The sequence below is a fragment of the Rhinichthys klamathensis genome, unplaced genomic scaffold, assembly GCF_029890125.1.
Source record: "Rhinichthys klamathensis goyatoka isolate OS25496 unplaced genomic scaffold, OSU_Roscu_1.1 h1tg000097l_1, whole genome shotgun sequence".
In the NCBI taxonomy this organism is placed as follows: Eukaryota; Metazoa; Chordata; class Actinopteri; order Cypriniformes; family Leuciscidae; genus Rhinichthys; species Rhinichthys klamathensis.
The window spans coordinates 93694-110177 of NW_026606636.1; the positions used below are offsets into that span (position 1 = coordinate 93694).

At 39.1% G+C, this 16484-nt stretch overlaps 1 protein-coding gene across 2 annotated transcripts in view; it reads left to right on the forward strand.

The window, feature by feature from the left end:
* Positions 1–9893, forward strand: part of LOC130086542 (gamma-aminobutyric acid receptor subunit alpha-2-like) — an 82825-nt gene extending 72932 nt beyond the window's left edge. For both annotated transcript variants that reach the window (XM_056252601.1, XM_056252602.1), the window contains exon 10: positions 9177–9893. In XM_056252601.1, coding sequence (XP_056108576.1) covers positions 9177–9482 — 306 coding nt within the window. In that variant the 3' untranslated portion in view covers positions 9483–9893. The remainder of the gene's footprint in view (positions 1–9176) is intronic.
* The last annotated feature ends 6591 nt before the right edge of the window (positions 9894–16484 follow it).

A 16484-nucleotide genomic window follows, 5' to 3' on the forward strand; every position in this document is an offset into this window, starting at 1 on the left:
AGAGTATAATAGAGTATAATAGGCCCTGTTTACACCTGGTATTAAGATGCGTATTGTTGGATCGGATCACAAGTAGACGAGGGAGACGCATTCCTGTTTACACACTTTTGTCCTGATTTCTTCGAGGGGAGGGTCTATGGGAGGGTAAATGTATGGGCTTTTCAGATCTTCCGATTTAATATACAAAATATGCTCTCACAATTTAGATATGAACGTGACTGGAGATGACAAAAAAGCAGCAGCTTTAGTTTCTGCTCTGACAGCCACAAGACCAACCGAACACTGAGTGTGTGTTAGAAATCAGGAATGGTGAGAGAACATTGTGTTTGGTACGTTTTTCGTCTTCAAACCAAACTTGGGTCTTCAGCCGACAGTTTAAATCCCGTCTGTCTAGAGCTCTTCCCATAATGTTCACGCGTTAGGTCAGTAGGCGGAGAGTAGCGTCTTTTGTGGCTGTTTGAACACATTCGACCACATGAGCGTCTACACTACAAAATCAATCCGGGCGTGGAAAACTATCTCTGGAAGTGGTTGAAAGTGGACAAGCTCAAACGTTTTAGACCCCGTTTACACCTGTATTTAGCGTCTTCCACTTATCTTAATACCAGGTGTAAACAGGGCCATAGACCCTTGTTATCCCAATACTGTTATAAGAAACAAGAAAAGGGACGACCCGTTTGCTGTGAGTTGCGACCCTTGTCGATGGAGGAAGAGATCTTGGTCTCTGAGAAATGTGGTTTGCTCTGGCTTCCATTACTTCAATTGTCAAAAGTACAAACAGGTCTAATGGCTGCAACAACAAACACATCTGTTGTAATTGTGTTGAGGAAGGCCATGACAAGGAGAGTTGTGAAAAAAAACATCTAATTCTTGTAATTGCTCAGGTGATCATTAAGCTGCATCAAAACAGTGTTCCATGCGATTCAAAGAATAGGAAAAAGAGAAGGTCAGACGTACAAAGAGGATCGGTTATCCTGAATCAAAGAAAATGGTGCTGCTACACCTGTTTAAACGTTTGCTTCTGCTGTCAAAATAAAGCTGTGAGAACAATAGATTGCCAGACAGGTATCACCTGGATGCATAAAGATAATCCTCAAACTGTTTAGAACTATATCTAATCTTAAACTAATATTTTCGCAAGGACAAATAATACAGGAATTCAGAATGAAACTCTTTCAAATGACATTCATCTCAGTCAGAGTTGAGAACTGAGAACCAAAAGGCAAATAAAAATAACAGAAAGACAAGTTCTTCACAATCAAAAGATGAAACTTGAAAGACAAGACAAATTAAAGATGTGGAAATGAAAGAGAGTGAACACTATAGTAGAAGCCCATCTCCTAAAGGTAGAATTGGGACGGTTCCTATTCTTCCTAATAGGTAATGGAAAATGTTATCATCCAGTCGTGGTGTGAGGGGTAATTTTACGGAGTTGCTGCGTTTGACTGCAGTTATTAATCCTCTTTTTGTATCTCTTCAGGAGATACAATTACCATTAGATTGGGCTTTCTCTTTAAGAAATGTGATTATTATGCCCTAATAACAAGCAGGCTTCCGGTGGTACACTCATTTTAATAAAAAATTAGTGATTTAGTATTTAAAAATGATCAGCGATCTACAGGTGACTGATGCTATTTACATTCCTCCTGATTTAAATTTGACACACATGGACCTAGATAACCTTGTCGGTCAGCTCCCAGCTCCCATGGGAGATATTAATAGCCATAACTTTATGTGGGGTAGTAATCATTGCAATACATAAGGAAAGAAAAAAATACAATCTTAGTCAATGCAGAATGGTTTCAAGTTTTCACAAACAAAAACTGTCGTCATGCATTTCTGTCAGCTTCGTTCATTCATTGTACAATGAACCAGAGTTGTTTATGGATGGAGTCCCCATTAATGTTGACCAGGTTTCTTGGTATCACCTTTGACAGGAATCTGTATTTTATTCCTCACATTAAATTACTTACAAAGAAATGTTTTAAAGCCATGAACGTTTTAAAGGTTTTATCCTAAACCATGTGGGGAGCAAACTCATATGAATTTGTACAGAACTTTGATTTGCTCAAAGCTTGACTATGAAGGATCAGCCAGGAAATCATTTATATGACTTTTTGGATATTCTACACCACCAAGTTGTATGATTGGCTTTGGGAGCTTATAATATCAGTCCAAAGTCCCTATGTGGAAGCCAGTGAACAGTCCTTGGAAAATCAGACGAATAAAGTTGGCTATAAAATATGCAATCAAACTTAAAACAAATAAGAAAAATTCTGCCTATATTCAGCAGTTTTCAGCAGTCAGCATTCAATAATATTACTAAAACCAAGTTAGATCCGTCCATTTGGTCTACGCATTAAAACCCATCTGGAGAATCTGAAAGTGGATTTAAAAAAATTGAAACAGACACACTTTTGCCGAATTCATCTATGGGATCTCAAAAAGCCCAAAATCTATCTGGATTTAACAAGACACCAAAAATCAAAAACTCATCCAAATGATTATTACCAGCAATTTTTGGACAGGAGAGCAATGTTCCTGCAATATGCCCCAATATACACACATGGATCGAAAATGGATCCGTGGATTTAAAAAATTTGAAGCAGACACACTTTTGCAGAATTCATCTATGGGATCTCAAAAAGCCCCAAATCTATCTGGATTTAACAAGAAACCAAAAATCAAAAACTCATCCAAATGATTATTACCAGCAATTTTTGGGCAGGAGAGCAATGTTCCTACAACATGCCCCAATATACACACATGGATCTAAAATCTGGAAATCAAGTGGCAGCAGCTTTTGCAATGAATCAACTGCGTCAGCCGTCAGGATATACGCATCCCTGACCAAAGTTTAGTTTTCACTGCAGAGACAAATGCTCTATTTTTGGCATTGAAGTTCATTTAGATATCTTTGTAACAGGACTTTTTTTAGCTGGTTCAAAATCATGTCTTGACATCTATAAAAACTGATCACACAATGGGTCTCATTCATGAAACACGAGCAGAACGAATTTTTGTGTAAATAGTGTGTAAAGTGGTTCTGGCGTAAATTTTCGAAATCATTAAAATGTTCGTATTTTCCAAATGTTAGTTGGTACAAAAGAAATCTACACCTGCTCCCAGCCACGCGTAAATAGTGAGTTTAACAGCCGAACGCTCATTAATAACTAAGGCTGCATTTTGAAGGTGCATTGCGCAACATTTCATGTTAAAAATACCCGTTTTTGTAACCCATACATGCTTAAACAATTGCCTGATGGGCTGAATGAGCCCTTCTCTGATCACTGCGATTGCCTCTAGAATAAATAAATAAGTAAAATAAATAAGAGGGATTCGGGCCGGAACGTGAGACTGGGCGTGACGTCATGCGTGTTCACGCTCCCCCGGCTATGTCTGGCAGGTTTGTGTATTCGCCGCCATTCTCCGTATTAGCGAAGACAACTCGAGCGACAAAACTTCAGTCAACTTTCGACAAAAGTAGAAGATGGATTCAAAGAGACCGGCTTGTAGTTCATAAACCCCAACGCAAACTCCACGCAAGACAAAGACAGTAAGGCAGTTTCGCTTGTCGCCAGAGGGGGGCATAGTTCTGCAAAAACTCAGAGAGGTGCGCAATGCACCTTTAATTCACCGTAATCGGGTACATATTTACACATCATTTTGAAAAAATATTATATATAGTAATTACATACGTTTTTTCTTTTTTACTTTGATTAACAGATGAAACTCCATTAACTGCATCTGTAATATGCTGCCAAGCTTGCTTTTTTTTTTAGGACCTGATACGCCACTATGTAGCCTATGCTTGAAAATAAAATGTGGTGTTTTGAATGAACTTCTGATAATAAAACGTTGATTTCTGCATCTGAGAAATTTTTCTTTTTCATTAGTTTTTGAGAAGACATGTTGAAATCCTTCGTTTGGTGTCATAATATGATGCCCATATATAGTTGTCAGTCGGATATATGGGCGGGATTTATGGTAATTGAGAATGAGCGTGCACGCACGTCCCATTTACGATTGATTGGAATTCATTAACACACACACACATTTCACTATCACATCTGACGTTTACGAAGTATTTGTGAATCAGGAGATGAGTTTTCGGGAAGACCCAATGAGACCCAATATCTTTGCAGATTTTAATCAAATTTTCATCCCTGAATCAAATAATAGTAATATTATTTTGTGCTGTGCTGGCCACACAGGAGTCTCTGGTAATGAGCAAGTAGACGTTATCTACAGAACCAGTAAAATATCAAAAATAACTGGTAATCGGAATGAGATCAGTGCTTAAACAACAAATTAAGTGAGATAAATCTTGATAATGGGACAAAACATATATTCCCTTGTAATAATCGCTGGGATTCAGTAATTTACACACGGTGCCGAATAGGACACTCAAGACTCACATACATTTTTACTCACATACAAAGTGTTCATCTTGTCAGAATCCACTGTCCATTGAACATATTTTGCTGGACTATAATTCTTCTACCTCTTTGTTGAACTTCTTTTGTCCTGTTGATACTTTAAAAAAGTTTTTTAAATCCAAATTGAATCTTAACCAGTTTCGATCCCTTAAACATCTTTAGTTTTATTTTTGAATAACTTAACCTAGCTTTCACCATGAACAGCCAGAAGCTGGCATGGCATTTAAAAGGGAAAAAGAAAAAAAAGATCAGTTATTTATTAGAGATTATTTATACAAACAATATGGGCTGATTTATTACAGAGGAAAGTCTAGATATGATTCATGGTGCAGATATGGTTTCAAATGATCACAGTACAAACAGCCCAAGTATTAAACTTTGGAGCATAACTTGTACTAAGAGATTTTTTAAAATCTCATTTACAGTATGAACCATTAATGATGGAAAGACGATCCAAGATTTATATACCAGAATATACAGCGAGACATTTATTTGCAGACACGACTTATGACAGCACAGTCAGTTAAAATTAAGGCCAAGCAAAACTACATTATATGCTATTTTCCAGTCAAATGATTTTAATGACTATTGAGATTTTAGTACTCTGCAAAGAATTATTGTAATCCAGTGAGGTCAACCCTGAAATTTACCGTCACCCTGTCTCTCTGACAGACATCCACACAATCAATTCTGGAGTCTTATTCTCATTATCTGAGATTGATTAATATCGGTTTCATAAGGGTCTCTTCCTTCTCTAGTCAGACTCAGTAGCACAGGATCATTGCTTATTCATGAGCCTTCGAATCTTCTCCACAAATCACATTCTTCCCACTAAAGGTCAGTCAGCCAATCAGAAATGACAGCCTGTAGAATTGGTATGTTTATGCAGATTTTAGCACTGTCTTCCTCTGTCACAGTCACAGAAAGTAGACCTACATTTCTTGGTTTAAAGTTTTTCGGAGTCTGATGCACCAGAAATAGATCTAATCAATCTAATAGATATGGTGCGACTACAGTGAATCTTACATAACCTGTCAAGATAATGTCCATGTCATGTTTTCACTCCGAAAAGCAAAAGAAAGAACAACAAAATTGTTTCATTAAAAAAGGTGAAGCCTTATTCACATTGCCATAATGCAAATCAATCTCGCTCTCATTACTGCAGTGCCAACAGACTTGTTTTTAATATTTCATGGCATAATTGTGAATAAATTATTGCCATGCAAAAATATTTTAAATGAACAAACAATAGGCTTAATTTTGTGTATGCAAAATATATATATATATTTATTTTGTGTGTGTGTGTGTATATAATATATATATATATATATACATACACATAAACATTTTTATCTTTGATTTTGGGGTTATTTATGACTAGTATTTTCTTCATAGATTGTGTGAGATTCATTTCCTAGTGGCACAGAAAACATATTGTGAGCATTGTGTCTCATTTGTTTATTTAGAGTCTGCCACATAGATTTTCTAAAACAACATATAAATAAATTATTTAAGCATGAAAAAGGCTCTGTGGGATTTTAAATTGTCATTTCATTTGTTTCACTGAGGGCTGTTTGACAGCATATGCTCACGTTGGCAGCGTTCATTTTTAACATGCACAGCTAAACATGGCATGTATTCAGGCTGATTTTAGATGCTATCAAACCTCGTATTACACTCTGACCTGATGCTCAGAACCTTTAGGAGATCTTCACTGATTTGATTCAAGACTTCCAAGTGACTTCTAAGGAGTAGCAAGTAGTTAAACTAATTTCCAGTGATCCTACATAGTTTCAGTCCTGGTTTGCTCTTCATCTTCATCTGAATTTCAGTGGTGTTTGAGCTGACAGAGTAGCAAACGGCCTCTCTTAGTAACCATCCTGCGTTTATACTGATGCATTACTATAGTTCCCGTCACTCTCTTTAATTACCGCAGCGCTGCTTCCCGGGGCGCATTCATCAGCTCTCGGGGTGAGGGGGAGGTGGAGGTCTGTGGCCTTTTGAAACACCCAGAATGAGAGCAGGGCCTGCGGGCATGTGCCGAGAACCCAGCTGGAGAAACAGACTGAACGCTCGGCGCATTCACCATCAAAACACCTGCGCGAGTCAGTCCTGTTTCACTGCTGAGTCATCTTATATCACTCAGAGCTGGACTTTCCCTTTAAAGTCAACATGAAATGGCATTTACAACCCATTTTACTTTCACGGTGATGTGTTTCCATTTGAAACAGGATGCTTGGTGAGAAAAATAAATTGATTGTATTGTGTATATATATATATATATATACACTCACCTAAAGGATTATTAGGAACACCTGTTCAATTTCTCATTAATGCAATTATCTAATCAACCAATCACATGGCAGTTGCTTCAATGCATTTAGGGGTGTGGTCCTGGTCAAGACAATCTCCTGAACTCCAAACTGAATGTCAGAATGGGAAAGAAAGGTGATTTAAGCAATTTTGAGCGTGGCATGGTTGTTGGTGCCAGACGGGCCGGTCTGAGTATTTCACAATCTGCTCAGTTACTGGGATTTTCACGCACAACCATTTCTAGGGTTTACAAAGAATGGTGTGAAAAGGGAAAAACATCCAGTATGCGGCAGTCCTGTGGGCAAAAATGCCTTGTTGATGCTAGAGGTCAGAGGAGAATGGGCCGACTGATTCAAGCTGATAGAAGAGCAACTTTGACTGAAATAACCACTCGTTACAACCGAGGTATGCAGCAAAGCATTTGTGAAGCCACAATACGCACAACCTTGAGGCGGATGGGCTACAACAGCAGAAGACCCCACCGGGTACCACTCATCTCCACTACAAATAGGAAAAAGAGGCTTCAATTTGCAAGAGCTCACCAAAATTGGACAGTTGAAGACTGGAAAAATGTTGCCTGGTCTGATGAGTCTCGATTTCTGTTGAGACATTCAGATGGTAGAGTCAGAATTTGGCATAAACAGAAATAGAACATGGATCCATCGTGCCTTGTTACCACTGTGCAGGCTGGTGGTGGTGGTGTAATGGTGTGGGGGATGTTTTCTTGGCACACTTTAGGCCCCTTAGTGCCAATTGGGCATCGTTTAAATGCCACGGCCTTCCTGAGCATTGTTTCTGACCATGTCCATCCCTTTATGGCCACCATGTACCCGTCCTCTGATGGCTACTTCCAGCAGGATAATGCACCATGTCACAAAGCTCGAATCATTTCAAATTGGTTTCTTGAACATGACAATGAGTTCACTGTACTAAAATGGCCCCCACAGTCACCAGATCTCAACCCAATAGAGCATCTTTGGGATGTGGTGGAACGGGAGCTTCGTGCCCTGGATGTGCATCCCACAAATCTCCATCAACTGCAAGATGCTATCCTATCAATATGAGCCAACATTTCTAAAGAATGCTTTCAGCACCTTGTTGAATCAATGCCACGTAGAATTAAGGCAGTTCTGAAGGCGAAAGGGGGTCAAACACAGTATTAGTGTGTTCCTAATAATGCTTTAGGTGAGTGTGTATATATACATATATGTGTGTGTGTATTGTGTATATCATTGCCGCCGGGTGGAGTTACGAGGTTTAGTCACAAGCTCTTTTTAATACTTTTCATTGGTTAAATATCTGCAAAACTCACAGGTGACCAATAGTAATGATTTACAACAACAAAAAAGAAATGATAAAATATGAAGATATGAGGTTTCCGCCCAACAGCGACAATATGTACACACAAACACACATATCATTTTCAACTATATTATCCAGGCCCATATGTGTGGATTGCATGTGTCTCTTGATGTTTGTGTGTGTGGGCATGCCGAGGGAGAGAGAAAGTTGTTATTAATGAGTGTTTGTCATGTGTGGGATCTTGTTATTTTTCTGTGTTCAAGCGGTGCCGGCACAGCGGATTTTTTCCGCTGCTGTTATGACAAGAACTTATTGAATCATGAATCTTCCTCCCTGTTCTTCATCATGAGCCTGCTCATCCTCGACACCTCCACTTGTCCCATCAACTCCTCATCATAATACCACTCATGTTTTACAACTAGTGCGGTTTTATCCGGCAAGTGGATGATGCATAACACACAAAGGCTGCATTCCCACAATGTTTGGGATTGACAACCGTATTTTAGGCTCAAATCGTCCTGGAGACTGGAGCAGATTGAATACTGTCAGCGTGGACAATGGCCAATCATCTTATGTTAACTATCTGTATAAATTGTATAAATAGGTTTGGTTTTTCCAGTTCAATCATGACAACTCTTGGAATAGACATGTATAAGTCCCGTAGCAGATCTAGGCAGGTGGAGCTGGGGAGGTGGAGGGGTTCAGAGGAACTCTGATAGCGCTCTGCAGGACTAGCTTACAGCAAACAATCAGCCAGACTATTTAAATGTTGACCAAGCAATCTCATTGGCTGCATGATCAGCAGAGGCCAATCAGCTTCTACCATGCAGTAATGAAGTGATTGTTTGCAGATTGCATTTAGAGGACTTATCAGTCTGCAACCTCTAGAGTTTCATGACTGAACTAGACATTTTTTATTTTAATTCTAGAATAAGTTTTAGTAATTTTGTTAGATGCATTTTGGTATTTTGATACATTAGCTTCGGTCATAAAATATTGTTCTTACTCGCTTTCATAACCAAACCATCCAACCAGAATGACAATTAGCTCTCCAAACAGGACTGACAAGCATATTCCAAAGTAATGACTTCTTAAAAATGACAAACTCTCAATTTCCCACAGAAAAAGGAGAAAGCTTCAGTCATGAAGAAGAACAACGCCTACGCCGTCGCTGTGGCGAACTACGCCCCCAACATCACCAAGGACACGGTCCTCCCCACCATCGCCAAGGGGAACGTAGCCGAACCGGGAAAGACCAAAGCCGACGGAAAACCAGCCGAGGCGAAGAAAACCTTCAACAGCGTGAGTAAAATCGACCGCATATCCCGTATCATGTTCCCAGTTCTCTTCGGGACATTCAACCTGGTTTATTGGGCGACGTATTTGAACAGAGAACCCGTGATCAAAGACATGGTGCCCTCTTATTAGACAGCGTCCAGGGCTGCGACGGGTTCCACTAAGCAGGACTAAAGACTAGGCCAAAACCACCCAGGGACTCTGAATATAATCACGCTCCGACGCTCTTTCCCATCTGCTCCAGACAGACGTGTCGTGGATTGTTGCAAGATGCCTTTCTATCTCTCTCTATCTCTCGCCGCTCTTTTCTACAGCTTTTTCAGCAGTACTTTTGAAATGACATTTGCCTTTGTACATATGTACGTAGTGAAAATGATGTTACGTTTGGTTTGACGTGTTTTGCTCTGTGAGAATCTGACTTTGGACCTCTCTCTGTGATATAGATTAGCAAATTATAGTGATTTATTTATTTATTTGGTTTCACTTCATTTTGATAGTCCACTGGTGACATTCTACTAACTGTAAGTCAGTTGACATGTAGGTGTAACAATGTCTTAAGGGGACCATCAAAATAAAGTGCTACCATTTATTTATTTTTATTAATTTTTTGGTGTAAATGTTACGATTTTTCGTGATGGTGCTTGTTTTTGACTAGCCTTTTTTTATCTATAAGACCATGCACGTTAGTGCTTATGGTTTGATATTTTGTGCTGGGCCCATACACAAAAAAAAAACGTATGAAATCAATCGTTTACACACATTGCTGTATCTTTACCGTATGTGATTTTATTTTCTTCTGTTAAACCAGGAATGTTCTATTAACAGTATTTTGGATGATGTCAACATGGTTTTCAATCCGTTTACTGTAAATTTGATTCTATATCCCTTTATAATGGTCTCTCATGCAGCAGCATAATTCAGGGTGGTGTGGGAAGCTCATGCAACCTGAACTTTGAAGTCAAGAATCTGCAATTGCATCCCATATTATGCCCTATTTATGAGTAAAACTACTCAACAACAACAAAATGCAAGCTTGGATTTGATTTTATCCATCAGGAATGTATTGCATTGTTAAAAGCAAGGTTTTAGCCAACACAGAGATTTGTTTCAGACTCGAGCAGATTATTATATTTTAGTGAAAGATTGGGAATACACATTTTCTGTGAAATTAGTCTTAAGAAAGAAGTAAATTGGGTCCATTTTAATTCCATATGGCTTTAAATGTAACTATATTTGGTGCTTCATGATTGTTAAAAAATGAACTTTTGTTTTGTTAGTTATTATTTAAAATGCATAAACAAGTGTGCTGCACACATCCTGAAAAGTGAAGCCAGAATATTTTGATCGCCCCCTGGTGGCTGGCTGTAGTATAGGTCCCTCTTCATGTTATCGAATGGGACTCGAGCCAAACTAAAAAATCCACTTACATTTAAAAAAAAAACAATTCCAAAGATGGTTTCTGTCATTTTTGGTAGTTCTTATCATGCTGACGTATGTTCAAGTATTAGTTTTTTCAAGTTTGGTTTTAGTTAGTTATTTGATGCTACAAAACGGGGGTGTAACGTCATGATTGACAGCTGTGCTTGTGATTGAGTCTGTGGGAGCGGGAGTGTGTGCGGGACCTTGATGCCTCGGCTCCACCTCAGGATCACTGCGTAGGCTTCGAATGACGTAATCGGCAATGACCGTATCTGGGATATTTTGGCTTCATTTTTCTTCAATGGAGGGAACTGGAGACCAGTCGTCCATCTTTTTTTTTTACAGTCTATGGTAATAAATAACAGCAGGTTGAGCTTTCCTCACACTCTTTCTTCAAAGGTGAAGTGTGTCATATTTTTCACTCAAGTTTAAGTACTTTCTCCTTGTCCAGGTTCAATGTGCAGACACAATTATAAAACTTTGTTTATAACCTATTTAAAGGTTGCCTTCTTAAAGAGTGTGAACACTGTGGCTTTGTGGCACTTTCAGAACTTTAAAGGGGTCATCGGATGCCCATTTTCCACAAGTGGGTATGATTCTTTAGGGTCTTCATGTAAAGTTTGTAACATACTTTGGTTAAACTTCCTCAATGGTTGTGTAAAACAACACCCTTTTTTACCTCCTCAAAAACAGCTCTGTTCACAGCGACCCGTTTCGGTGCGTGTCTCTTTAAAAGATAATGAGTAACTGCTCACCCCACCCCTCTTCCGTGGGCGTGTCGACACAAGACATGTAAAGTGTTGCCATGGCAGACAGTATACAAATGGCTGAGGGCGGAAATATGCTAATACGGGACGGTCCGTCAGCGGTCGTGGGCGGAGCATGAGCAATATGACATCATATTGCTCAGAAAATCCAAACGGCTTGATTATTGAGAGTGTTTAGGCTTTTTGAGGATTAAAAAAAAAAGGACTGAATGGATTTTTTTTTATTGTATGGTGGTTGTGTCCACACACTGCAAAGACACATTTATGTGTAAACACCATATAGAAGTGAATTTTGCATCCAATGACCCCTTTAAGTAGCCTGCTGTGGGCGGGGCTATTTGTATTTCAACCAATGGCAGGCTGGGTGAGTGTTTGGAAACAATCTGATCGGTGACGCTAGTGATGTAGAAATGGCACACTTCATCTTTCGTGCTGGATCTAAGGAAATTAGTGGGGAAAAAAAAAAAATATATATATATATATATATATAAACATGATGATTTCATGTTCAGTAATGTCCTCACTTTGCCACTGTGCATTCCTCTTATTGAACTCTTATAAACAAAGTTCTTTTTGGACCAAAAGACCGAAGTGCTTCAACTATTGCATGTTTACTACAATTGTTTACCCTCCAAAATGAAGCTGAATATTCCTAAAATTTAGCGTTCTAAATATGATGCAGTAAAATCGTAGAAATGTCACTGACTGAATTCTGCAAATCCAAAATGCCTGTCACAGAGTTGACAACAATTCTTTTGTATATATGTAAGGAATATTTGTTTATGTTGGTGTTGTTGTACACTTGTGTGTAATGTTTTATGTTGACTGTTTGTACAGTTTTATACACAAAAAAAAAGCATTGCGGAGTTTCTTATTTGATTGTTTTTTTCAGTCAGTTTTCAGTTATTTCTAAGGGAAAGATGATGTTCATTTAAGCATGCTGCAGCCTCATTGGCTCTATAGAAAATGATACAATTGTCTGGGAATGGTATTCATTGTTATGATTATTTAGCACTATTTATTATTGTTAATTTATTCATTATAAAAAAAATATACTTTTCTAAAGTTTAAGAGTTCATATCAAAGTGTCAAAATGTTTCTAAATATTTATTTAACTATATATTTATTGAAATATATACTTATTGATTTATTTCTGAGTATTATTTGACATGCTGTCATATTAAATCTATTTTCTGTGTGGTATAATATCGTTTGAAGCTCTGCTTTAATTTTCACATTGCTTTGATTGTATTGAATGATGGTTGCATCTCCGTTATGCATAAACTGTTTGAGCAATAAAAAAGAGGTGAAATGTAAACTTCCTGGCATGGAAAAGAGCTTTCCGCACACAGAATGTATAGCTCTTGCTCTCTTTCATTCTCTCTCACTCTCTCTCATACATCCCATATGAACCATGCCCCAGTGGTTCATGTTCTCAGATGGGATGTTCTGAACAGAATGTTTGAATATTATAAATGTTTATTTTTTCTTGTTAGGTGTTACAACTGATCTGTCAACCAGCTTTTAATGATATTATTATTTAAAGGAAAGTTACATCCAAAAATGAAAATTCTGTCTTTGAACCCACTTACATGATGTTCTAAACGCATATGCTGTTATTTTTATGGTGTTTTTTTTTTTTTTTTTTTTTTGAGCTTTACAGACATGGTCACTATGAAGCTGCATGAAGATTTTTCAGAAATTCTCAGAAAAATACCAGCATACGCATTTGGAACAATATGAGGGTGAGTATAAGCCGGCGTTTACACGACACTGTTTTCAACTTAAAACGGAAAACCTTTTATGCGTTGTGGCCATTCATTTACACAACAATGGAATTTTGGGGCCCTTTAAACACAAACTTTTAAAACGGGTTTCAACGTCCACGTTTTTGAAAACGATACTGTTATCGTCTCTGTGTAAACTACAAAAACATGAATTTGTGAAAAAAGTGACGTCATGTGCATGTGTATTACATATTCAGTCTATAGGTGTGGCAAGGCAAATTTATTTATATAGAACATTTCATACACAATGGAAATTTACTCTTCACACAATGGAAATCGTCTCTTCACCCCTAATGCAGTGTGTAAACTTTACACTGTCTGTCTTTGATGATTTCCTGCATCTCTTCACCCCTAATGCAGTGTGTAAACTTTACACTCTCTGTCTTTGACGATTTCCAGGATCTCTTCACCCCTAATGCAGTGTGTAAACTTTACACTTTCTGTCTTTGACAGGTTCCAGCGTCTCTTCACCCCTAATGCAGTGTGTTAACTTTACACTTTCTGTCTTTGACAGGTTCCAGCGTCTCTTCACCCCTAATGCAGTGTATAAACTTTACACTGTCTGTCTTTGATGATTTCCAGCATCTCTTCACCCCTAATGCAGTGTGTAAACTTTACACTGTCTGTCTTTGATGATTTCCAGCATCTCTTCACCCCTAATGCAGTGTGTAAACTTTACCCTGTCTGTCTTTGAAGGGTTCCAGCGTCTTTTCACCCCTAATGAATTGTGTAAACTTTACATTCTCTGTCTTTGACGATTTCCAGCATCTCTTCACCCCTAATGCAGTGTGTAAACTTTACACTTTCTGTCTTTGACAGGTTCCAGCGTCTCTTCACCCCTAATGCAGTGTGTTAACTTTACACTTTCTGTCTTTGACAGGTTCCAGCGTCTCTTCACCCCTAATGCAGTGTATAAACTTTACACTGTCTGTCTTTGATGATTTCCAGCATCTCTTCACCCCTAATGCAGTGTGTAAACTTTACCCTGTCTGTCTTTGAAGGGTTCCAGCGTCTTTTAACCCCTAATGAATTGTGTAAACTTTACACTGTCTGTCTGTGACGATTTCCCGCGTCTCTTCACCCCTAATGCAGTGTGTAAACTTTACACTCGCTGTCTTTGAAGATTTCCAGTGTCTCTTCATCCCTAATGAAGTGTGTAAACTTTACACTCTCTGTCTTTGCCCAGTTCCAGCGTCTCTTCACCCCTAATGCAGTGTATAAACTTTACACTGTCTGTCTTTGACCAGTTGCAGCGTCTCTTCACCCCAATGAAGTGTGTAAACTTTACACTCTCTGTCTTTGCCCAGTTCCAGCGTCTCCTCACCCCTAATGCAGTGTGTAAACTTTACACTATCTGTCTTTGACCAGTTGCAGCGTCTCTTCATCCCTAATGAAGTGTGTAAACTTTACACTCTGTCTTTGACGATTTCCAGCATCTCTTCACGCTTAATGCAGTGTGTAAACTTTACACTCTCTGTCTTTGACGATTTCAAGTGTCTTTTCATCCCTAATGAAGTGTGTAAACTTTACACTCTCTGTCTTTGACGATTTCCAGCGTCTCTTCACCCCGAATGCAGTGTGTAAACTTTACACTCTCTGTCTTTGACGATTTCCAGCGTCTCCTCACCCCAATGCAGTGTGTAAACTTTACACGCTCTGTCTTTGATGATTTCCAGTGTCTCTTCATCCCAAATGAAGTGTGTAAACTTTACACTGTCTGTCTTTCACGGGTTCCAGCGTCTCCTCACCCCTAATGCAGTGTGTAAACTTTACACTGTCTGTTTTTGACCAGTTGCAGCGTCTCTTCACCCCTAATGCAATGTGTAAACTTTACACTGTCTGTCTTTCACGGGTTCCAGTGTCTCTTCACCCCTAATGAAGTGTGTAAACTTTACACTGTCTGTCTTTGACCAGTTGCAGCGTCTCTTCACCCCTAATGAAGTGTGTAAACTTTACACTGTCTATCTTTGACGATTTCCAGTGTCTCTTCATCCCAAATGAAGTGTGTAAACTTTACACTGTCTGTCTTTCACGGGTTCCAGCGTCTCCTCACCCCTAATGCAGTGTGTAAACTTTACACTGTCTGTCTTTGACCAGTTGCAGCGTCTCTTCATCCCTAATGCAATGTGTAAACTTTACACTGTCTGTCTTTCACGGGTTCCAGTGTCTCTTCACCCCTAATGAAGTGTGTAAACTTTACACTGTCTGTCTTTGACCAGTTGCAGCGTCTCTTCACCCCTAATGCAGTGTAAACTTTACACTGTCTGTCTTTGACCAGTTGCAGCGTCTCTTCACCCATAATGAAGTGTGTAAACTTTACACTCTTTGTCTTTGACGATTTCCAGTGTCTCCTCACCCCTAATGCAGTGTATAAACTTTACACTCTCTGTCTTTAACCAGTTGCAGCGTCTCTTCACCCCAATGCAGTGTAAACTTTACACTCTCTGTCTTTGACGGGTTCCAGCGTTTCTTCACCCCTAATGCAGTGTGTAAACTTTACACTGTCTGTCTTTAAAGGTTTCCAGCGTTTTCTCACCCCTAATGCAGTGTGTAAACTTTACACTGTCTGTCTTTAACTGGTTCCAGCGTCTCCTCACCCCTAATGCAGTGTGTAAACCTTACACTGTCTGTTTTTGACCGGTTCCAGCGTCTCCTCACCCCTAATGCAGTGTGTAAACTTTACACTGTCTGTCTTTGACTGGTTCCAGCGTCTCCTCAGCCCTAATACAGTGTGTAAACTTTACACTGTCTGTCTTTGAAGGGTTCCAGCATCTCTTCACCCCTAATGCAGTGTGTAAACTTTACACTGTCTGTATTTGACGGGTTCCAGCGTCTCTTCACCCCTAATGCAGTGTGTAAACTTTACACTGTCTGTCTTTGAAGGGTTCCAGCATCTCTTTACCCCTAATGCAGTGTGTAAACTTTACACTGTCTGTATTTGACGGGTTCCAGCGTCTCTTCACCCCTAATGCAGTGTGTAAACTTTACACTGTCTGTCTTTGACTGGTTCCAGCGTCTCCTCAGCCCTAATACAGTGTATAAACTTTACACTGTCTGTCTTTGAAGGGTTCCAGCATCTCTTCACCCCTAATGCAGTGTGTAAACTTTACACTGTCTGTATTTGACGGGTTCCAGCGTCTCTTCACCCCTAATGCAGTGTG